General features: G+C 39.7%; 4 protein-coding genes across 6 annotated transcripts in view; all 4 read right to left on the bottom strand.

The window, feature by feature from the left end:
• The window catches only part of LOC146456951 (uncharacterized), a 77,275-nt gene extending 64,301 nt beyond the window's left edge, over nt 1-12,974 (bottom strand). Inside the window, exon 1 of one of the 2 annotated variants that reach the window (XM_085092518.1) lies at nt 12,093-12,974. In XM_085092518.1, coding sequence (XP_084948644.1) covers nt 12,093-12,766 — 674 coding nt within the window. In that variant the 5' untranslated portion in view covers nt 12,767-12,974. The remainder of the gene's footprint in view (nt 1-12,092) is intronic. The other variant, XM_085092519.1, reaches the window with a different exon arrangement.
• On the bottom strand, nt 984-5,456 carry LOC146456953 (uncharacterized). The gene has a single exon (XM_085092525.1). It carries the CDS (start codon nt 5,291-5,293, stop codon nt 2,831-2,833), a length of 2,463 nt encoding a protein of 820 aa, XP_084948651.1. The 5' UTR covers nt 5,294-5,456; the 3' UTR covers nt 984-2,830.
• On the bottom strand, nt 984-11,964 carry LOC146456952 (uncharacterized). The gene is made up of 2 exons (XM_085092572.1): nt 9,681-11,964; nt 984-2,819 (listed from the first exon to the last, which is right to left on the bottom strand). Exon 1 carries the CDS (start codon nt 11,912-11,914, stop codon nt 10,229-10,231), a length of 1,686 nt encoding a protein of 561 aa, XP_084948698.1. The 5' UTR covers nt 11,915-11,964; the 3' UTR covers nt 984-2,819; nt 9,681-10,228.
• A 6,587-nt stretch (nt 12,975-19,561) lies between the features above and the next one.
• The window catches only part of LOC146456946 (spliceosome-associated protein CWC27 homolog), a 39,882-nt gene continuing 36,450 nt past the window's right edge, over nt 19,562-22,993 (bottom strand). Inside the window, exons 13-16 of one of the 2 annotated variants that reach the window (XR_014858675.1) lie at nt 22,400-22,506; nt 20,611-20,729; nt 19,776-20,225; nt 19,562-19,739 (exon numbers count right to left, since the gene is read on the bottom strand). Coding sequence is in view for 1 of the 2 variants with exons in the window: in XM_085092530.1 (XP_084948656.1) it covers nt 20,069-20,225; nt 20,611-20,729; nt 22,400-22,506 (383 nt within the window). In the remaining variant the exon portion in view is untranslated. Of the gene's footprint in view, nt 20,226-20,610; nt 20,730-22,399; nt 22,507-22,993 lie in introns of both variants that reach the window. The other variant, XM_085092530.1, reaches the window with a different exon arrangement.

The raw sequence follows: 22,993 nt of genomic DNA, 5'->3' as shown, positions 1-22,993 counted from the left end.
ACAGCGGCTTTGTTCCTCCACGCAGTCGCACTCTGGTCGTATTCAAACATCCAAAATGGCGGCGATTATCGGGTGTGGAAAATCAGGAATCTGGAATATCGGAAAGTTGGAATATGGGAAAACCAGTAAAGCGGTAATGGTTACCATATCCCTCAGAAATGCAGTTGGCCTTACCACCTTACTGTAGGAATGATGGTAATAAAATTATCGTTTTGTTTTAATAAGTGAATTACTGTATTTTTAGTGCCTGCATGCTGGGACTGGATTGCTGGAAATGCCTCGCTACTTCTTTGTTGATAAAAACTCTTGTTGATCTTTTCTTGATCAAAGATTTTTCTAAACAGGACTGCTTCACTATGCATCAAATATTTTAAGATGGCAGCTATTAGTCATATGGAAAAGCTAGAAAAATTATATGGCCGGATTCTTCTTATTAGAATGCAAGAAAATCCAAACACTGAGATTCTTTTGATTTACATTTACCCGAGAAATCCAGTTGGCATTACCACAAAAAAAAATGATGATAACAGAATGGGTCTTGCCTTTATGCCATCCTTAGTTGACCCACTCAACAAACAAACTCAACCCACATATGACGTCAAAACCTGAAATCAGACCTGGGCCACATTGGTGGGGGAGTACTCTCACCACGGCACCATCACCGCGCACCAAATGAGACAAGGGAGCAATCAAATCATGGTGAGGTAGTTTCCAATTAGTTCTTTCCAATCGGTGAAAGAGAACTATACCAGATGTAATCAGCCTTTGGCTTTTTTATGGTTTGAACCCAGGAGTAATTGTCATAAGTACGTAAATAATGATCATTTGGGTGAGTGTAGTCCTGAGAAGGACTGTTTGGGATGACTTTGACTGAGGTTTCAACAACCTGGGCGGAAGTCATCTTTAGAGTCAGACTCAATTAACAAGGAGGAATGTCATGTTATAGCTACATTTATAGCAACTACAAAAAAGTTAAGAAAATGTGCAATGTATAATTATTTTTATTTACCTATTAGTATCCAGATGTTATCAAATTTGAATAACTATGGATATTTACTTTTAACATTTTGACTATAAAATAATATACAGTGCGAACAAGTGCAAAATTTCTTAATCCAACTACAAGTGCTAAAATCCGAACATAAACTTACATAAGTGTAAAGTACTTCGCAATGATTGTATTTGGCTGTTAAATTATACACTGAATGGAATAAATCAATTAATTAATGCTTTCTGATATTCTTCTATCACCAACAATATATTTCAGATTTAATTAGAACTAGGGAACAAACAAATTATAATTTAAGATCATCGTCACAGCTACTTAACTATTACAACCTTATAATGCTACAAAAACAAAAAAGACATTGGGAGACAGAGCATTTCAAGTTGCGTCTCCGGGACTGTGGAACGGTCTCCCAAATGACATTAGAAATGCTAAGACAATGGACGTTTTTAAGTCCTTAGTGAAAACTCATCTTTTTAGGAAAGCGAATGCTTGTTATTTTTAGAATTTTACATTTTTGACTCTGCGTAATTTTTAGCTTATATATTAGATATGGATTGGACAATTCTATTATATTAGTTTTATTATTTTATTATTATTTTAATGTAACTTGTAAGGCGCATTTGAATATATTCATATAGATATTTGTGCCGAATAAGTAATAAATTATTATTTTATTGTTATTATTATCATTATTATTATTATTATTATTATTAACAAGAAATAAAAAACCTTTCTGTGACTAGTATATACTCCATTGAAAAAACAATGTCAGATCTAGAAACCATGAATAATAAGAACCAACAGCTTTCTGAGAAGTGTTTGACCTAATGAGCTTATTTCGACATTCTTCGACATGCAGTTTTTTGGGCTAAATTTTTCCATATTTCTTGTGGACAGCAAGACAAAAAACAGAAAAAATGAAGGGTGTGAGTGTTAATAATATATTCGTTATTAGTTAGGTAACCCCATTATTCCACCAGGTCCCATTATTCACAAATGTACGTCAGTCTCAAACAATATCGTAACATTACTTTTTTAAAAAATAGCCTGCGTGGGCTCACCGGAAAGCCAGGTACGAGGGCCAAAACGAGTGGCGAAGCCGCGGGGAAATGGGGCGAAGGCAACAAGAAACCTCGCGGTTTGCCGCTTGTTGACACGGTTTTGCCGTGATTGTCGGGGTTCTCTCCCCATTCCCCCCGCAGCTGCACCACACATTTTGGCCCAGCTTTCCCCCCCACAAAAATCGCCAGCTGCGCAGGCTACTTAAAAAATTAAGGGCGATGAATAACTAAGAATTCCTGCTTAAAAGCTTGTGAACACGTACTATTTATGTTTACCACTGAAGACTAAAATCTTACAGCAATTTTTGTACAAAGAACAATACAATAGGAATGTTCTGTCCAAAAAACTTTAATCTCAAATGTGAAAAAGTCAGGATTTTACCCTCAGACTCTTTAGGAAACAGTCCAGTTTAGAGCTTGATACTACATTTGTCTTAGCCACTGATCTACTAGCCTGCATAGCTGGCGGGATGTTGCCATGTTGGACCAATGAGCAGCGAAGCCAAGAAGGGAATGGAACATTGTTTCATTACTGTTAAGAAAATACAAACTTTTTTTCCCTTCTGTGAGCTAGTATAAACTTGAATGAAAAACTTTGTCAGATTTCAGCTTTGTCAGCGAACAAGCAACAATGCCGATAAAAGTATGGGGAAAAGGCTCCACTGTGAAAACTTAAATTTGCATGCAGACATTACTGCCAGCTACACAGACTACAGACCTGGGCCTGGCTGTTTGAAAGCCATTAGACGCTAATCACTGATTAAAACTTAATGACTACCTCAGCCAACTTTTCTCTACCCTCCCCACTGTAGTTACTGAGACATTCTTTGATGAACTCAACAATGTAAACCCCAGGTAATGCGTTACTTAAATTAAACTGTGAATGTGTTTCCAGGGCATCATACAGTTTTAATGTCAGCAAAAACATTGGTGTCTGGCGAGGATCAGGTCCACTAAAATATGCCGCCCACTTTATGGCATCATCTCGAACACTGGGGATGGTACAAGTTTGCAAAGATTTCCGTATTTTTTCAATTTTTTCCCTCTCTTGTAATGTTAAAATCTCTTTGAAGTGCTTTTGTGTTGCGACTCCTACCACAATTAATTGACCTTTGTTCCAACACAGTATTGGGCCCCCAGAATTACCAGAATTTAGCGAGCAATTCAGTACAGCTAATGTGTGACCTGACAAAGTTCTCTTGGAACCAGAAACATGCCCAGTCACAAAGAGGGCTGTTTCTTCTGTGTGACTCATGGGAAAACCAAACGCAAGAATTTGCATCCCTGGTAACAAGGAGTGGTTTGACAATTGCAATGGGCAAATTCCACTTTCTCTCAAGTTAAGCTCTCTGCAGTAAAGCAAGGCCAAATCTTTACCTGGATCATGGTGGACGACCTCACACGGGAGCTCTCCAATGACTGCATTAGAAATACGAATCTTGTTAGTGTCATCATTCTCTTTAGTTGTGTCATTCAGCACATCTTTTACCCTCTGCTCTGTCTCACTTTGCGCGTATCTGTGTATCTCAGTGTTGAATTGCTTAGTTTGATCATTCAGTGCATCTTCAATGACGTGCTTATTAGTAATTACAAAGTGATCATGAATGATGAAACCAGAACCATGCTCAATTTCAATCTCCTCTGTAGCTTCAGCATACTCTTCTTCAATTTCATCTCTCTCTTTATCTGCCCTGCCGTTGCTACATTTAGACCCAGGATCTTTGGCATCAAGGTGTTTGTCACGGAACTTTTTCCCATCAAAGTGATCAATTGCATTTTTAATTTCAAAAATGTCATATGACTGCTGGGTCTTTGGGATCCCATCTTTCTCTTCTTTGGTGGGGAATATGTCTGAGTCCTCTGGGTAAGGGCCTGCAAAGCAGTCTCTGACTCGGTGCTCTGCTTCTTTCCATGAATATTTATTCAATTCCTTTTTGGCTTCCTGATACTCTTTTAAGACAGCATTCCTTTGTTTTTGAGCTCTTTTTTGCAATTCAGTAAGTTCAGGGAGCTTTGAAAAACCATCGGTATCCTGAACCACTTTGTCATAAGTTTGGTTGTCTTTTGGTTTCCTTGCTTCCTCTTCCCTAATAGGAAATATTGATTTCTCGTCCCATGGCAATGGACCGGCAAAGCAACCTCGTACCCTCTGCTCCACTTCACTCTTGGAATATTCACGTAACACACGTTTAGCTTCCTGGTATTCCTTTTCTACTCCACATCTACTTGCATCAACTGACTTCTTCAGTTCATCACACCCAGCTCCTTCATCTTCTGGATATTTCTGAAGCACTTTTTTCTCGTCCAAATGATGAAGTGCTTTGTCAATGTCAAAAATGTTATATTTTTGAGTGACTTCACCACTGCTATCTTTTTTAATTGGAAGTACATCTACATCTGAAGGAAAGTGAGACTCACTGGCAGGATTTATGTCGTAGCAATCCTTTACTCGTTTCTCTGCTTCAGCTCGAGAATATTCTCTCAACATTTTGTCATTGGTGCAATCTTTGGCTTCTTTCAACTCTCTTTCAATGTCATCCCTCTGGGAATTGTGTGCCTTCCACCATTCGCGCAGATTGTTACTGTCAAGGCGTTTATAAGAATAGAAGGGCTTCCGATAATTAAAAAAACTTGCTTCATCCCAGTGAAAAACAGCATCGTGAATGTCAATAATGCTGAAAAGTTCGTCTTCTGGAACCCTCCGCAAGTCATCATGGAGTAACCCTCTATCCCCGGCAAACCTTCCAGCAAAGCAATCCCTCACCCGGCGCTGCGCAACAATCCAGGAATATTGGCATTGTTTATCTGGGTTTTCAGCAGCTTCCTTGCATTCTCTTTCAACTTCAGCTCTCCTCTTGTCAATCAACTCTTTCCATTCATCATACCTGGGTCCAGGATTTGGGTATTTCTCAACATAAAGAAGGTTGTCAAAGGCAACAAGTGCATCGTGGATATCAATAATGTCATAAAGTTTCTCCTGCTCACTCATACTTGAAGTCCCATCTTCCCGGGACTTCAGGAAATCAACTAAAAATGAACGGTTATCACGAACATAAAACTTCGGAGACTTGCCCGCATAACATCCCTCTAATCGATTCAAAGCTACGTGCTCAACATATTTCTGTAAGTTATCTGGTCTTCCATAAATCTTGACCTTCACACAGGAATTCAGAGCTTTCCTCCCTTCGTCGCCCAACAAATCGCCGTTATTAGCATGAAGCATGCCTCTTTTAGCATGCCGCTGTCCTCGGTAAGGACTCGAAGTCGCCCATCACTATGATCTGTACATCTCCGTATATCCAGTAGTCTGTTTAATTTATGTCAGAAGCTTGCATAAAACTCGAACGGACGATTATTGACAGAAGAACAAAGTGGGCAGAAAGAAACACAAGTATGGAGCGGACTATGTACCGAAGGAATAGTGCAATTCCCAGGTAACCGGGCCATTTCTGAGAAAACTGCCGGGGACTTCCGGTAAGCATCATTCTGATCCTTGCATTTTTGCGCGGGCCTTATATTGGGAGGATGGACGAAGTTTGTAAACTTTCTTTCTGGGTCTCCAAGAATGGGTAAGCAACTTCAGAAAGAAAGTTCGAAGATTTCTGGAAGTTTTAACTTTAAAAAGAGTATTAGAATTTTGATAGCCGGAAAAATCGGCTATCGGCTATGGACGATCCCAGTGACCGCTCTTCCGGCAATTCTACTTTTCAATAAAACCTGGATCTAGAAACTGGAAAATTCCATAAAAAAATCACCTTTTTAATTTGTGATCTACACGCAAAATGAAAATACGATACCTTTCTTGTTGATTTCACTCGCGTTTATTAAACCTGAAATAAGTGCCACATTTTTCTCAGATAAGGTGGAGTTTTTTTAGGATTTCTCCCAGATATTACTTAAGTCAATTTTCTCAAGTTATTGCTCTATTTCACTTATCACGAAAAAGTCAAAATAAGAAATTTCTCGAGTTTTTTCAGCTTTTCGCTGTTTTCATCGGAATAGAAAAATGTCGACTTTTTTTCGGTTTTCTTCACACCGCCATGATATTTCAGTTCTTTTGTCCATTGTTCGTAGTTCTCGTGGACTTGGGCCCATCCGAAATCGGCTACCACGTGCATTTGGTAGAACACTCGACTCGCGTTGGTGTTCTACTTTTTGCTGTGCTACACCGTGCTGACGAGAGCCAATCAGCTCGAAACAGCTGTCCACGGTTGCCGCATTCTGTTGATTTTCGGTTTGGTCAGTCATATAACAGCAATTACGATTGTCTGGCAAGCTGCCTTTGTCCACTCCAGCTGATGAGATCAGGAAATTGAGGCAATGGAATCCCATTTCTTTGTATTACATTAAGAGACTGCTCGGTTCTGACCTATCAATCCTATCATAGTCTAAATAAGGAGGATCTAAATATTTTAATTTCAAAGGCAAAAATTACAGCTTAAGAAATTCTTTAAATTTAGAAGTGCCAAGACCAAGAACTGAAATTGGCGGGTCTTCTTTTAAACACAGAGCCGCCTTAGCATGGAATCTTCTTCCGCATCATGTAAAGGAATGTGCAAACTTAAGATCGTTCAAGATTGAGCTGAAGACAAACAAGCATCTTCTGAATAGCATAAATTTTGCCAGAGGTTCCTGCTGTGTTTCAATGAAAAACGATGACTTTCTATACTTTTAGATACGAAATTAATATTTTTGTTTGTATTTAAATTATCTGATTTTCATGGTAATTAAGAAGATTTTTCACTTTGTTTTCCCTAATTTTAATTTATGTATTTAAATGTGATTAATTAGCTGTAGTTAGGCAGGTCCACATCAGGACTTCGGTCCTGCCAATTCACTTTTAACCTGCATTGTTAAGTAAAGACGTATGTATGTGTTTGTATGTCTCTATCATGTCGCTGTCGTGTTAAGTTTTCCACGCAGTCCGATCAGCCTTGCAGAAATCCGAGTCATTTATATTTTGGCTGATTAGATCTTTTACAGATCCTGCGTATACCTGCAGCATTTTCGTTGTGCGGTTCCTTGCTTACTGTTTACCTTTGTCAAGAAAAGGCTCGGAACTCGGATCAGAATCATTCCTACAGGGTTCACAGCTACAGATGGAACGATTCTGATCTGAGTTCCACGCCTTTTCTTGACAGCTGTTAGTATCCAAAAAGAAAATTGGGGGTAACCATGCATTTTTTAGAGTAATAAAGCTTCAATGTTGAAAAAAAGCCATACATTGCTCTGTATTTTATAACTTTTAAAATTATTTCTGCTTGATTATCTCTATAAAATGCATGTTTACCACCAATTTTCTTTTTGGATTCCACTTGCCCCTGCTCTAGCATAGTCATCAACTGCGCAAAAATACTTCTGTAGGCACCGTCCTAAGAATACTAAGTTTTGTAGCTATTTGCAAAATTTACCTCGGTAGGTTTTTTTTTTTCAACTCAGTTACTTTTAGACAATCGCCGCAACAAGGCGCCCTTGTCTTTGGAACTTCAAAATGGGCTTTGCGTTCTGCTGTGATTACTTTTTCACTGACCAGAGGTACGCATAGAAATCAGTTTATTCAAGCTAGTGCCTTGTAAAGTTTTTTAATAAAGGCCCCCTATCCTCACGTATCCGTATTCGTTTGGCCTTCAATAACATCTAATTGCAAAAAAAAAAACTGAAGTTGAGAAAAAAATTAAAATGTCCCCGCCTATTAGGCTGCGAGTTTCCAACATCCTCTTCCCGTTCCAAGGAGCTCCTTGGGACAAGAGGAGGAGAGACCCTGCGAACGAGGTTGTGAGCAGTGGTTTTTTTTTTTTTTTTTTTCACTCGAAAATCCACAAGGGAAGAGCACAAAAAACTGAGCAGGCATGAAATTCGAAGCACGAGGGTCAGTCACGCGCGAAAGGGGCAAAACATTCGAATATCGTCTTCACTCTTTCTTCCCCGCGGGTTTTCAAGGAAAAGACAGACTGCTCACAGGTCTACTGACTACTTACTGCAAAGTCGACAAGTATTTAAAAACTAGGATATTTACTTTTCACATTTTCAGACTATAACATAATATACAACAACAAGTACAAAATTGCTTAATAAAACTACAAGTAGTAACATGAGTACAAATTAATACTTAGCAATGATTGTATTTGGCTATTAAATTATACACTGAATTGAATAAACCAATCAATTTTATTTTACTTCAATGATAATATAAACTGTTAGCCCAAAAGATACGTTGTCATATCCAAACAGTATGCAGTTTTTAAGGCTAAATCCTAAATTCAATAAAATGTAATGTAAAAATGCTTTTCTGAGATTCTTCCATTACCAACAAGAAATAAAAAAAACCCTTTCTGTGACTAAGTTTACACTCAATTGAAAAAACAATGTCAGATCTAGAAACCATGAATAATAAGAACCAACAGCTTCCTGAGAAGTGTTTGACCTAATGAGATTATTTCTACATTCTTCTTAATAAAAATAAAAGCACATGCAGTTTTTTGGGCTAAATTTTTTCCATATTTCTTGTGAACAGCAAGACAAAAAAGGAAAAAAGAAAGATGTGAATGTTAATAATAAATTTATTATTATTTAGGTAACCCCATTATTCCACCAGGTTCCATTATTCACACTTTGCACAGGACGTTTGTTCTATCAAGTGAACTGTAATTTACAACATCTAGCCTCTGAAGTATCCCTAACAAATGTACAGTCTCAAACAATATCGTAAAATTACTGCTTAAAAAATAGCCTGCCTGGGCTCACTGGAAAGCCGGATACAAGGGCCAAAACGAGTGGCGAAGCCGCGCGGAAATGGGGAAGGGCAACAAGAAATCTCACGCTTCCTCGCGGCGAAGCCGCTCGTTGATACAGTTTTGCCGCGACTGTCGCAGTTCTCTCCCAATTTCCCCCGCAGCTGCACCACACATTTTGGCCCGACTATTAATGGGGATGAATAACCAGGAATTCCTGCTTAAAAGCTTGTAAACACATACTAATTTACGTTTGCCACTGAAGACTAAAATCTTAGAGCAATTTTTGTACAAAGAACAATACAATGGGAATGTTCTGGTTCTGTCCAAAAAGCTTTAATCTCAAATGTGAAAAAGTCAGGATTTTACCCTCAGACTCTTTACAAAACAGTCCAGTTTAGAGCTTGATACTACATTAAATTTTGTCTTAGTCACTGATCTACTAGCCTGCATAGCTGGCGGGACATTGCCATGTTGGACCGTTGAGCAGCGAAGCAAAGAAGGAATGAAACATTGTTCCATTACTGTTAAGAAAATAAAAACTTTTTTCCCTTCTGTGAGCTAGTATACACTTGAATGGAAAAACTTTGTTAGATTTCAGTTTTGTCAGCAAACGAGCAGCAAAGCCGATAACGGAATGGGAAAAAGGCTCCGCTGTTAAAACTTAAATTTGCGTGCAGACATTACTGCCAGCTACACAGACTACAGACCTGGACCCAGTTGCTCGAAGCATGGTTAGCGCTAACCCGGGTTAAATACCATGACAACCTGTAGGGTTTGATACCTGTTAACCAATGGTTAGCGCTAACCATGCTTCGAGCAACTCAGCCCTGGTCCCGGTTGTTTGAAAGCCATTAAAAACTAATCGCCGATTAAGACTTAATGGAGGTTTTTATCTTGCACCTTTAAAAATGTTTTCAAAGCATAATTTGAAGCTAGTGGCAAAGAAAATTCTAAGTCAAAACTACAAAACCATATACATATTTTTTTAAAGTCTTCATTGATTAGTAATTAAAAGTGAATCAAAGTTCTCATTAACCCAGGATTAGCTTAATTGGGTTTGGAACACTCAACTGGGCCCTGCCAGCTGGGCTACTCCAGTCCAGCTGACTGTAAGGCTTGAGTGAAGATCTAGCTCAACTTTCTAAATCCACTGTACAGAATAGGATGGCGGCTGTACATTTTACCACTATCTTGCGAAACTAATACAACCAATATTTGTTGGGAAATTCATCCCTCAGTACCAACAAAATTGTGTACTCTAGTTTTTAAGTCCTTGGAACTTTTCTGTATGTTTGTATGAGTGCTTTTACGGTTTGCATACACTAAAAGTTATACGGCGCCAAACTACCAGTCGCTATCGTTTTTGGTACAGAGGATTATTATTGAACCTTTGTTAAACCAACAGAATTTACATCTTCCTGTCTTTACTGTGCCCAGTGGGTGAAATGTTCACATGCATGCTCCAGTTCAGACCAATTGACTACCTCAGCCAACTTTTCTTTACCCTCCCCACTGTAGTTACTGAGACATTCTTTGATAAACTCAACAACGTAACCCCCAGGTAATGCGTTACTTAAATTAAACTGTGAATGTGTTTCCAGGGCATCATACAGTTTTAATGTCAGCAAAAACATTGGTGTCTGGCAAGGGTCATCGGTAAACGGAAAATGGTAATAGAGAAGTCCCATCTCTCGTTGACCTAATGTTCTCTCTATCGCATCATCTGGAACACTTGGGATGGTAATAGTTTGCAAAGATTGCCTTATTTTTTCAATTTTCGCCCTCTCTTCTAATGTTAAAATCTCTTTGAAGTGCTTCTGTGTGGCAACTCCTACCACATTTAATTGACCTTTGCTCCAACAAACTATTGGCCCCCCAGAATTACCAGAATTTAGCGAGCAATTCAGTACAGCTAATGTGTGACCTGATAAAGTTCTTTTGGAACCAGAAACATGCCCAGTCACAAAGAGGGCTGTTTCTTCGGTGTGACTCATGGGAAAACCAAATGCAAAAATTTGCATCCCTGGTAACAAGGTGTGGTTCGACAATTGTAATGGGCAAATTCCATTTTCTCTTACGTTAAGCTCTCTGCAGTAAAGCAAGGCCAAATCTTTACCTGGATCATGGTGGACGACCTCACATTGGAGCTCTCCAATGACCGCATTAGAAATACAAATCTCCTTAGTGTCACCATTCTCGTTACTTTTGTCATTTACTACATCTCTCACCTCTTTCTCTTTCTTACTGTTCGGGTATCTTTGCGCTTCCGATTTAACTTTCTTAGGTTTACCATTTATTGCATCTTCAATGACGTGCTTGTTCGTAATTATAAAGTGATCGTGAATGATGAAACCAGAACCATGCTCAATTTCAACCATCTTTGTAGCTTCAGCATACTCTTCCTCGATTTCAGCCCTCTCTTTATCAACGTCTTCGTTCTTACATTTAGAATTACGATCATCTAGGTACTTATCACGAAACTTTTTTACATCAAAGTGATCAATTGCATTTTTAATTTCAAAAATGTCATATGTCCGCTGGGTCTTTGGGATCACATCCTTCTCTTCTTTGGTGGAGAATATGTCTGTGTCGTATGGGTGAGTGCCTGCAAAGCACTCTCTTACACGGCGTTCTGCCTCATTCCTCGAATATTTATGCAATTGCTTTGAAATAGCATCCCTTTGTGCTAGAACTTCTTTTTCCAATTTAACAAGTTCAGAGGGCTTTGAATAACCAAGGGGCAATGTTTCAAGGTTTACATTTTGGTTAAAAAACTGAACCACTTTGTGAATATCAAAAATGTCATAAGTTTGGTTGTCTTTTGGTTCCCTGGCTTCATCCTCTCTAATAGGAAATATTTCGCTCAGCCTGGTTTCCAATGCCAATGTACTGGCAAAGCAATCTCGTACCCTTTGCTCCACTTCACTCTTGGAATATTCACGTAACACATGTTTAGCTTCCTGGTATTCCTTTTCTACTCCACATCTACTTGCATCAATTGACTTCTTCAGTTCATCACACCCAGCTCCTTCATCTTCTGGATATTTCTGAAGTAGTTTTTTCTCATCTAAATCATGAAGTGCTTTGTCAATGTCAAAGATGTTGTACATTTGAGCGACTTTACCACTGCCGTCTCTTTTAATTGGAAGTACATCTACACGTACATTTGGAAAGGGAAACCGAGTGTAGCAATCCTTTACTCGTTTCTCTGCTTCAACTCGAGAATATTGTTTCAATAATTTTTCATTGTTGGAATCTTCATCATCCCTCTGTTTACTGGATTGCTTCAACATTTTGAGATAATCTTCAAAGACGTAACTGTAACCGAAAACACTTTCCTCAAAGGTTCTTTCAAAAAAACTTGCTTTATCCCAATGAAAAACAGCATCACGAATATCAGTTATGTTGTAAGGCTCATTCGGATCACGCCCTTGTTTATATTCGAGCAACCCTACGTCCCCAACAAAGGTTCCAGCAAAGCAATCCCTCACCCGGCGCTGCGCAACAAGCCAGGAATATTGGCATTGTTTATCTGGGTTATCAGCAGCTTCTTTGTATTCTCTTTCAACATCAGCTCTCCTCTTGTCAATCAACTCTTTCAATTCATCATACCTGTGTCCAGGATTTGGGTATTTTTCAACATAAAGCAGTTTGTCAAAGGTAACAAGTGCATCGTGGATGTCAATGATGTCATAAAGTACAGTCTCCATCTTACTTGCAGTTCCATCTTCGTGGGACCCTTTTGAAAGCAGGAAATCATCAAGCCTACGGTTAGTCCATCCCCGACACTGTAACAACTCATTCTGATCCTGATACTTTCCTGCATAACAGTTCTCTAACCGATGCAAAGCTTTGTTCCTAACGTATTTCTTTTTTTCTGGTCTTCCGTAAATCTTGACCTTTACACAGGCATTCAGAGCTTTCCTCCCTAGATCGCCCAACACATCGCCGGCCATAAGCATGCATATCAGTCTTTGTGGTTGCTGTTTTGATTATTACTTCAAACATAAAATTTTACTGAAAAAGAAAACGGCCGAAAATTTCTTGCTATTTACTGAACAAGATAACGCCGTATTTCGTGAATATAATAATTCCCTTCCACGGTGTTTTGATTTGGAGTCGGAAGAAATGATGCAATATTCAGGTACCCGCGCAGTTACCTGCGCCCGAGCGGATGGGTTCGAGTCTTCGCCGCTCGTGTGTTCGGCCGAACAAAGCTCCTCGTCGCAGTTTTCTCGCCGCTCGTGTCTTCGGCCGAACAACGCGAGAAGAATCCTCTGGTACTTAGGGTACGAAAACACGGATTCTTTTCAGAATTTTAACACTAAAATGGCTTTTATTTTAGAAATTTCGGAAATTTTTAGAAAGTTAAAATAATATTACAATTTTGAGAGCCAGGAAAACACATGCGTAATGAACGAGTTATGGCAGCTGAGATGGAAAATCACTCACTCGATAGGTCGTAAACTTCTTTTTAATCTAATCGGAATTTAATCAACATCATATTAAAGTCATTCCATTAGTCTACGAATTATGTATTCACAATCAACCGACCGCCATTAAGGGACAAAAACAAGGACGAAAAATCAACGCAACGAATAAATTATTCTGGAAATAAAATAGTTGGTAGAGGTATTGTCTGATAAATCCTTCCATTTCCTTTTCAAGACAAATATTTTCCAAAAATCGAAACTGCTCGATTCAGCAAATAGGAAATGCAAATTTTAAAACCTTCAAAAGAACTGACCCTAAAAATCCAAGGAAATGTCGTAAGTGAAAGAATAAAGGTAACATAGGATATTTCATAGGGCGATAAATTTTTTAATCCGGTGTCAAACGTAATCCTATTTTTCTTTCGTACTTTTGCTTGTCGAATTTTTTCTCGTCCGTTTTGACTTCATCTTCGGCCCCACTATCTGCCCCTCGGTCTCCGAGGATATAATCAATCATATTAACACTGTAAATTTGCATACAGTAACAACGCTTCACTCATTTCTATCTCTGGCCGCAAAATGTAAACATACAAATGTAAAGATACAAGGAAATGCCGTGAGTGAAAGGCTAAGGGTAAAATGGGAAACTAAAACTTCGCAATGAATTACAATGTAATTCAGGTGTCGAGTGCATTCTCGTCCCCAGCTCCGTAGGTTTCATTGTTCAGCGGTTCCACCACTCACTTTGTGTATCCCAGCATTCTGTTGAAATTACAGTCAACTCTCTCGTAAACGACCACCCTTAAGGCTGGTTTCCATATGATCGCGGATCGCAGATCGCAGTAAGGTCTGCGATCGTCTGCGATCATCTGCGATCATATGGAAACTACTTCTGCGATCCTGCGATCGTGATCGCAGACGATCGCAGAAGATAGAACCATGTTCTATCTATAGGATGGTTTCCATATGATCGCAGAGGATCGCAGACCTTATTGCGATCTGCGATCTGCGATCTGCGATCCGCGATCATATGGAAACCAGCCTTTAGTGCACGACAAAGTGGTCGCTTACGGGGGGTGGTCGCTTACGAGAAGTGGTCGCTTTAAGAGAGTTGACTGTACACTCTTTTCTTTTTATAAGAATTTATTTTATACCAGGTTTATAAGAGTATCGAGGCTGTAATTTGCGAAATTTAACGAATATAAACCTGAGGCCGAAAAATTTTGAAAAGAATATAATGTTGTGTTGAAAATTTGATAATACAATACAATTGTAGTTTTTAACTATCCCGTATAAAATTATTCCTTACTTTAAACAGCAAAAGTAACCAATAAAACGATAAAAACCTGCACTAGCGAAATGTTTGATGCGAATGACAGTTCGATGGCTATAATCTAAGAATATTCACAAGGATATTTTCAGCCTAACAACAGCAGAAAAACAATAGTCCGCCTGAGCCAGAAAAGCAACATTCTTATAGAAATAAAAGGATGTAATTGACAAGAAAACATAGCAACAATCTCGTCGCCAGCTACGTGGTCAATGGCGAGGAGCCGAGACGCCAACTTCGTCGACAGAAAGAGAGAAGGAAGTTGTCTCCGGATTCTGTAACGTTTGAAGGCCCGAGACTCTAGCGTCCTATCAACAAAACGGGGATTTTTGATGATTCTTGAGATTTTTTTATGAATAAAAAAAAAAAAAAAAAATTGGGAGATTCAGTCAGAAATGTTTTGTGGTTATCCAAGTAAAGCGATTTATTGGGATTATCCTGGGATTTCCTAGCCTGCAGAACAGGCATTGTTTTTTGCGTTTTTCAGGCGAGGGGAGGCAAGCACGCGGCGCGAGCCACGTGCGACGGGAGGGGCGCGAAAGAATACCCCCGGGTCCCGTCCCACCTGACTCGCGCTTGCCTTCGTCCGCCTGAAAAAGGGCTAATAAATAACGCTTGTTCTGCAGGCTAGGGATTTCCATTCAGACCATTTCTTAGGATATGTTTGTTCATTTCTGAGGGTGACTTTCAGCTGATATGAAGTGCAACTTCAAACTCTTTTATAGCCTTCTTTAAGAACAAAAAAACAGTTTGCGTAATACCATTATTTCAGACCTATCAACCAATCAAAGTTGATTCTACTGCCAAAAATATTTAACAAACGAGGTCGAATATCTAGGCTTTTGTACATTTACAAGCTTGCATTTTTCGAGCATTTTAGTGGGGAAAACATTTAAGGACGGTGCCTACTAATTACCAATACCAAAGGATTTTTGCGCGGTTTATGACTATGCGGAAAAGCTGATCTTAGCAAGGGGTACCGGAATCAAAAAAGAAAATTGGGAGTAGCCATGCATTTTTTCGAGATAATTTAGCAACGACAATTAAAAAAAAAAAAAAAACGCCAAAATAAAAAACAATGCATGGCATTCTTTCCCAGTTAAGCTTAATAATCTCTGGAAAATGCATGGTTCCCTCCAGTTCTTTTCGGATTCGTATTACCCTTCCTTTTCTTGCTTTTCCCGCGTAGTTTATGCGTGACGACAGTAAAACGGCTGCGAGGTAGACAAAAATAGCGCTGTTTTAGCAGGCACCGTCAACAGAAACCCGACTTTCTCGGGTAGCAAAAGTAGGCACCGTCCTCGAGTAACGTTTTCCTGGAAATTTAATTTTTTAGAGAAAAGTAACTGAGAACTTCTTTTTTAGGAAAACATTCAAACGCTACGCTGCCGAGCCGAGCTGAAGAATGACAATAGGTCATTGGTGTATTAAAGTTTGAAGAGTCAAAAGTCGGTCGTGTTTAGATCATTTTCTGTAAGAGTTGTTGCTAGTCCACTTATCCATTGTTGTTAGGGTTAACAGTAACTCCTGAGACATGTTACAGTACCGATCAAATGTAAGCTGATAGTCACTCAAGACTCGAATGTCGTGACTCGATTTCCAGAAGTGTCCGTGCTCCACGGATTTTTAGCTGGGGGTGTGCCGCCAGCCTCGTTCCCAGGGTCTCTCCTCTTCACGTGACGTGAAGAGACGGGAAGAGGAGAGACCCTGGGAACGAGGTTGGTGTGCCGCTAGGACTCTGCAGTGACTCTGAGAACCTTAACCTATACCAGACAATGTTAACCTTTATTTTGTTACCCTATTCTAGAGTAAACACCGAAAATCCCTACCCTATCCTAGACGTCGTACTGCCCACCGTACCGATTTTAAATGTCATTTACCGGAAAAATTCTCTAACTAAATGACAATTCTTCAAGAAACTGATTAGTTGCGCAGGAAATGGTACCCAGACCAAACCTCTCTGATTTCCATACCCTATTCGAGAGTAAACTCGCTGAAAACCATACCCTTCGCAGCGGCACATACCTATATAGCTCATATGTGGGAGTAACCCCCCCCCCCCCCCCCCCGGGGAGGGCTAACGCTCAAAACCTCTTTTTCACTGTGGCTAATTAAGCAATAGACCGCACTTTCCAGAAGTTTACCAGCGCAATAAAACCACGCGGGATGTTGGGAGAACACGAGAAAGCTTGTAAATCACGAGCCGCAGGCGAGTGATTTACAAGCTTTTCAAGCTTTACAAGCTTTTATGAAATAACTACTTGGACAAAAATACTTAGAAATCGGCGCTTTTTATTTTGTAACCTGATCAAGTTGTTTATTCTCCTCAAATTCATCAGTGAAGCGGGAGAACCAACCACAAATCGGGATCTATTTTGAGCATAAACCTGTTGAATCGCCGAAGGACGCATTGCAGTTTGAGCGAATGAATGAAAGTGTTTTTTAAGTTGAATTACTGTCTAACTCTCACAAAAATGTGGCTAAAAAAGGTTAATGCCTTGGCGAAAAAATGCTTTTTATCAGCAGATAGCAGTTACTGATGAAAAGTGATGTTTACACTGCCGATTTTACATGAATTAAACATATTGCTGTATGCCGTGGACGTCGAAACTGTGCTGTGGTGAGTCATTCCTGTCGAGACGCTGTTCATGTTTATTGTGGAACTTGTACACGACAGCTGCTGGAATGGACTTCTTGTAGCTGTACTTTGCTGAACGGCAGATGTTTGTACTTCTTCATCTTCGCAAACTGCCACTGTCAACACGTCGCTGCACTTTCGAAGCTGATTTACTGATGGCTGATTGTGACAGCTTCGCAAGCTCGCTTCATTGCGATGGCCAGAAATTGCCATGATTTCTCGATCTGTTAATCCAGTGTTGGCCCACAGGGTTATGGCTGTCGATCTCACCGAATGGTTGGTGTAGGTACGGGACAGACCTGCTTCGGCACTGATTTCTTTCATTAATGAAGAATCAATCAATCAATCAATCAATCAATCAATCAATCAATCAATCAATCAATCATCTTTATTTATACACGATAGGTATTAAAGCGACGCTTCGCTTGTGGGGTCGTGTCTAAATAATTAAATAAGATAACTAATGAATTAAAAAATAAATAGGATATACACCAACTAAAATCATATAGCTACTTACTACATACAAGTCTAAAACGATAAAAGCTTAAAATTCCAAAGTACAAGGTGGTACTCTAGTATCGACTAATTATTAACACTAATTATACTTTAAAAAAATCTTCCTCCCTTCTGGTTAATGTTTTAGGGGAGATACAGTCGAAATCTAGGTGTAGCAGAGTCTTTGATCGTCTTGCCATAATCGCATATTTCTTAACATTGTCTATATCTTTATTGAGTTGAGGAACCAACGTGCTCCAAACTATTACTCCTCTACGAGCTACAGAGTTCCTCATGTAGTTGGTGTTAAAACGAGGGACATCAATTTTCAGTTTCTTCCTAAGTTGATATCGCTTGATGTTATCATTGTTCTTAATAATAGCTGACATAGCGTCTGGAGTCAGGTTATTGTGGATTTTATACATAAGCTTAGCTAAGCTAATTTTATACATAAAGGCTAAAGAAGACCAATTAGCCTTTTTCATAACATCTGCATTAGATATCTCCCAAGGTAGATCAAAGAAAATTCTCGCAGCTCTACAATGCAGCGCTTCTAATGCCTTAAACCCTTCCTTATTTGTGAGGCCTCCCCATACTGATATACAATCGACGGCATAATAACTCTAAAATACAAGTCTAATAACATATTCTTTGGAAGAAATTTGCTACGTTTTAACAAGTTTAACTTATTAACAAAGCCTTTCTTAACAACACCAACATGTTTAGACCAGTCCAGCCGATCATCTATCAGTACGCCTAATAGACGAGAGTGTGTAACCCATTTGATGGTGTGTTGGGCCAACGTTAACTCTTTCAATGGGCCAGTGAATCTTCCAAAATTAACAAAGCGCTGATACTGCAGCCTAAAAATCACTTAATAAGTCGGACAGGGTCGCCTCCTCAAGGAGACGGTTCAAGTTAGGCAATGTCCTTGCGAAAAATGAGTGTTTATAATAGTTTCTTGTAGCCCCATGATATGTATACATATCTATAAACCGTAGTTGTGGTTGCGAGTTTGACTGGTTCAAGTTTACTATCATCGCATATGGCAAAACCATTATTTTCTCATTTTATCACAAAGCACTGTTTCTTTCTACACATAATGATTGAAAAAAGATATTCCCACTCGGTTTAAATGTCCAATCGCCAAGAGGTATGGTTGCACACAAACATTTATAAGGGAACTGGTTATAACAAGTTTGTTCGACGTGGACCCACCTTGTCTGGAGTACGTGGCCGGGGAGGGGGGGGGGGGGGGGTATCGAAGACACGACCTGTCTCATAATAAACATTACCGACAAAACTCTCTTGCCCTTAAAATTTGAGTTGACACAGAAATATTCAGATAGCAAGATTCAGCATTGCAAGATAAATGAAAAAAGTGAAGTTTGAATCTCATTGTCATTTTTTACTGCTGGATAGACGAGTGGCTATGCAATAAAGACACCATCTTTTGAGGTTGAGGAAGAGGGTTGCGAGCAGACAATAACATATAGTTTGTGACTCGGTGGGTCCTGTTTGAGTATAGTAGTTTTGGCCACTTCTCTCAATCAAATCAGACACTAGCGCACAAAATCTTGTCTCACGCTGATGCGACTATCTGCCGCCAATGAAATTGTAGGTTAGAAAGCCGAATTCCTCGGTCTCAGCAAGAGGCGATAAATTGTTTAAACATCGTCAATGCGCTTAGTTCTTGTTCCACATACAGGGTCCCAAACCCTTTTAATCTTCGCAAAGATCATTTTCTCCTACATAGGAAAAGTAATTCAGGAACAACTAGAGAAGATTCAAACTACTCAAGAAAAAAAGCAAATAGTTTTGTTCCTTTACTCAATATCCACTCTCTATCCAGAAACTCAGGCCTCTGTTTTTCACTGCGGTCAGTTCGCTTCGGGTCACGTGGTGACAAGGTCGGAACACTTCCGGAAGAAACTCGCAGAAAGCCGCACAGCCTCGACACAATCCGAAAGAATCGCAGAACTCAATGTTCTTGACAGAACCTGGGAATTTACCAGAGCTTGTTTGAATCATTTAGTTTTCTCATCGACAATCACTTCCTTTCCACATATATCCACTTTCAATCAACAGAGCTGTTTCTTTTTTTAAGTTAAGTATCCCTTTTAGTATACAATAAATATATACATGTATAATCACTTGAGAGGAAACAAAAGCGTACTTCGGTTGAAATCCTTTCTTGAGCCCACGATGCTCTCAACAGAAGTTGCCAAGCAACAAGGCAATCGCTATGACGTCAAGCTGGAGGATAAGAATCGGGCGCTCTTCGGGATATTGACGAGGATTTATCGAATATGACGCTCGTTCCCTCGGTTGCTTTACTTACAAGTCTCCACAAATGCTGTGTTTCGTGTTATCTTCGTTTGTCTTTCATGGATTTTTTGCTCGCTTCTCTTCTCCTTTTGTTGATGGGATTTCGTGGGTCAAATATTTCAAAGGTGTCCTCGTCTTCAACGAATGCATCTCTAGCTCGTTTGTCCTGTCTTTCACACAACAGCGTATGAAATATCCTGAAATAACAGATAGAAAGTTGGTTTTAAAACCATTCCACTCTCACGCACAAAACTTAAATTATTTAACGTGGTTGAGTTTACGTTTGGTTCTGAATCCGGATCATTGTAATCATTCACATGGGCAGAACTTTTCAATAATGCTTTACAGTACGTGAATTGCGTTGTGCAAGGTGCTTCTAGTTTTCCTGTTGCAGAAAGTAGACGTTCTTTCCACTTTTTGCAACACGAAAATTTATTGCGCGCGGACGTGGTAATACGGGCAACGAACAATCGCAACTTGCAATGCAACATTGTTGCGCGACAAGTTACAAAGAAAATGTTGCCCGTACAATTAAAACTTGGCCTTTATGGCCGGCAGATCAGGTGTAGGAGTGATTCTTACCATCCTGTGTCATCTTCCTCTTCGTTTGCGTTCTCGTTTTCTTCGTCTTCATTTTCGTCTTCTTCTTCTTCCTCTGATTGCTGTAGTTTGGCTTGAAAAGACGCCAACAGCGCTAAGTTCTACATGGAAAACAAACGAGACATTCATGAGAAAAAAAAGCGCTTTTCAATGGCTGATAGACACGAGGGCCAAACAACAAAGTTTAAATCTTCGTCGACTGTAATAAATCTTCGAGCAGATTGTGAAATTTTGAAAAAGCAGTGAAGAGTCTCCGAAAGGACACGAGTTCCATGTTAAACAAGCGAGAGAATTTGAAGTCTTATCGATTCTTCCCGGGAAATCCTATAAAATATAAATAGATTCATATTTTTTTCAGAGAGTTGGTGACTGAGAAGGCTTGAAAATAAAAGTGAACGAACAACCTTTGTCGAATATCCATCAATTTTCAGGAATTTCACCAAATTTCAACTCTTTGCAGGTGCTTGAGTTCACTAAAGCGTGTGAAACTTGCGGCTGGTCAAATAAACAGGCCTTTAAACCAAATCAAATCAACTTTGCTAAACGAGGATGACAGTCTGTTACGACTCACAAACCTGTGGTCCTCAGATTCCGGATCGAATTGAAATTTGGAAATGTTGGAGAGAGGAAAACCGGAATACCCGGAGAAAAACCTTTCGGAGCAAGGACGAGAACCAACAACAAACTCAACCCACATATGTCACCGAATCCGGGAATGAAACCCGTGCCACATTGGTGAGAAGCGAGTGCAGGCTCTCACTACTGCGCCATCCTTGCTCCCCGCAAAAATCAAGTAGATTGAAACTCTTGGATAGCGCACGGGAGTAGAAGCAAGCACACAACAGGTGTACATTAGCCTGCATGACAAGCGCCAGAAATGGGAAGAGAAAAGGGAAATCGGGAGCACGCTCAAACAAAAGGGATCTTAAGGCTGGTTTCCATATGATCGCAGATCGCAATAAGGTCTGCGATCATATGGAAACCAGCCTTTAAGATGCTACGAGGAGGACTGCAACGAGAACGTCAAAAACAATTGTTTTAATTTGCAAAACACTGGCTCTGCACGTGCAGCACGTGCGTTACTTTAGTGCAATTCTTTGCCATCCTCTGCAAAACAACAGGAGCTTTAGCAACGACGACGGCGACAGCAGCGAAAACGTCACTATTAAAATGGGTTCGCGTTTTTTCAAACGTCGTCGCGATTATTCCAACTCGCTTTAAATGTCAAACGTACGTGAAATTTCCTCGAGATGAATTCTTGGAGACCGCACCCAAGTTTAGAAAGAGAAAGAAAAATTCTTCGCGTGTGTTTACGTCCTCCACAAAACGTCCCATCGGGAAATTTCACGTCCTAGTCGTGCAGTGACGGCAAAGAAATGTACCAAAAAGTGTAATGCACGTGCAGAGTTGTTGGTTTGGTTATCAAGCCTGTTGCTTTTTGGCGTTCTCGTTGCCGTTGCCGTCGTCGTTGCTAAAGCTCCCTAATGTCTCTGCTGAAGGTCCCTTTATAAGCGAGTGTATGAGCCCTTGTAAAGCTTTGTAAGTTCTCGTAATCGTCTTCGTTCCTAGGTGGAACATAGGTCCTCAACTAGCGCGCGCCACCTAACCCTATACCGTCCTATTCTCGTTAATATAGATTAATGATCAGCCCCATTTAAATCATCGACGGACTTCTGGTGCGTGACAGCTAAATGGATTGCGTGAAAGTAACTGGAGTGAATGCGTTGCGTGATAACACAAAATGACGTATTGCAAAAGACAGACTTGTTACCTGTTCATCTCGTCCTTCGCCTTTCCTTTTCTGTGCCGCTTTCTTCTTTTCAAGGTAGGACACTTGTTCGGCATGAAACGCTGCCAACACGTCTGATTCTTTTGACTCTGATCAACGACAAAAACAAATAAACAAACAAAAAAGAACGTAAACGTATTTTTTTCACCCACGGAGCAAGAAAGAGCTCTGAGAAACTCGATTTTAAAGGGGCCGTGTGACCTATTTTTAGTGTCACTATGAGTAGCCAAAAAACGTATTTGTTTCAATGGAATCATTTTAAAAAATAATGGTTTAGTTTTGTTAACAACAAACCTACTAGTGCACACATTATGTTTGGCTGCGGATGGCTAGGATGGAAGTGGAATTGGCCCAATTTTTTCACGTTCTTCTGGTGTTTTTTTAAAGAAGTCGCTACAAACTGTTTGTTCTTCCTAGAAGAAAAAGGTTAATATTTTCTTCCCGGTGTTGTAAGAGCAATTTCATGTTACAAAAATGACAGGTTCTTTGTCAAATATTCGAGCGTTTTTGACAAAAATAAAGCAAAATCGCCGTGGCAGTTCCCCTTTGAGGTGTCTGTTCTTTCCGGATCGAATT

This window comes from Pavona decussata, unplaced genomic scaffold, assembly GCF_977016875.1.
Source record: "Pavona decussata unplaced genomic scaffold, jaPavDecu1.1 SCAFFOLD_253, whole genome shotgun sequence".
Classification (NCBI taxonomy): Eukaryota; Metazoa; Cnidaria; class Anthozoa; order Scleractinia; family Agariciidae; genus Pavona; species Pavona decussata.
This window is presented reverse-complemented; position numbering and strand designations above follow the sequence as displayed.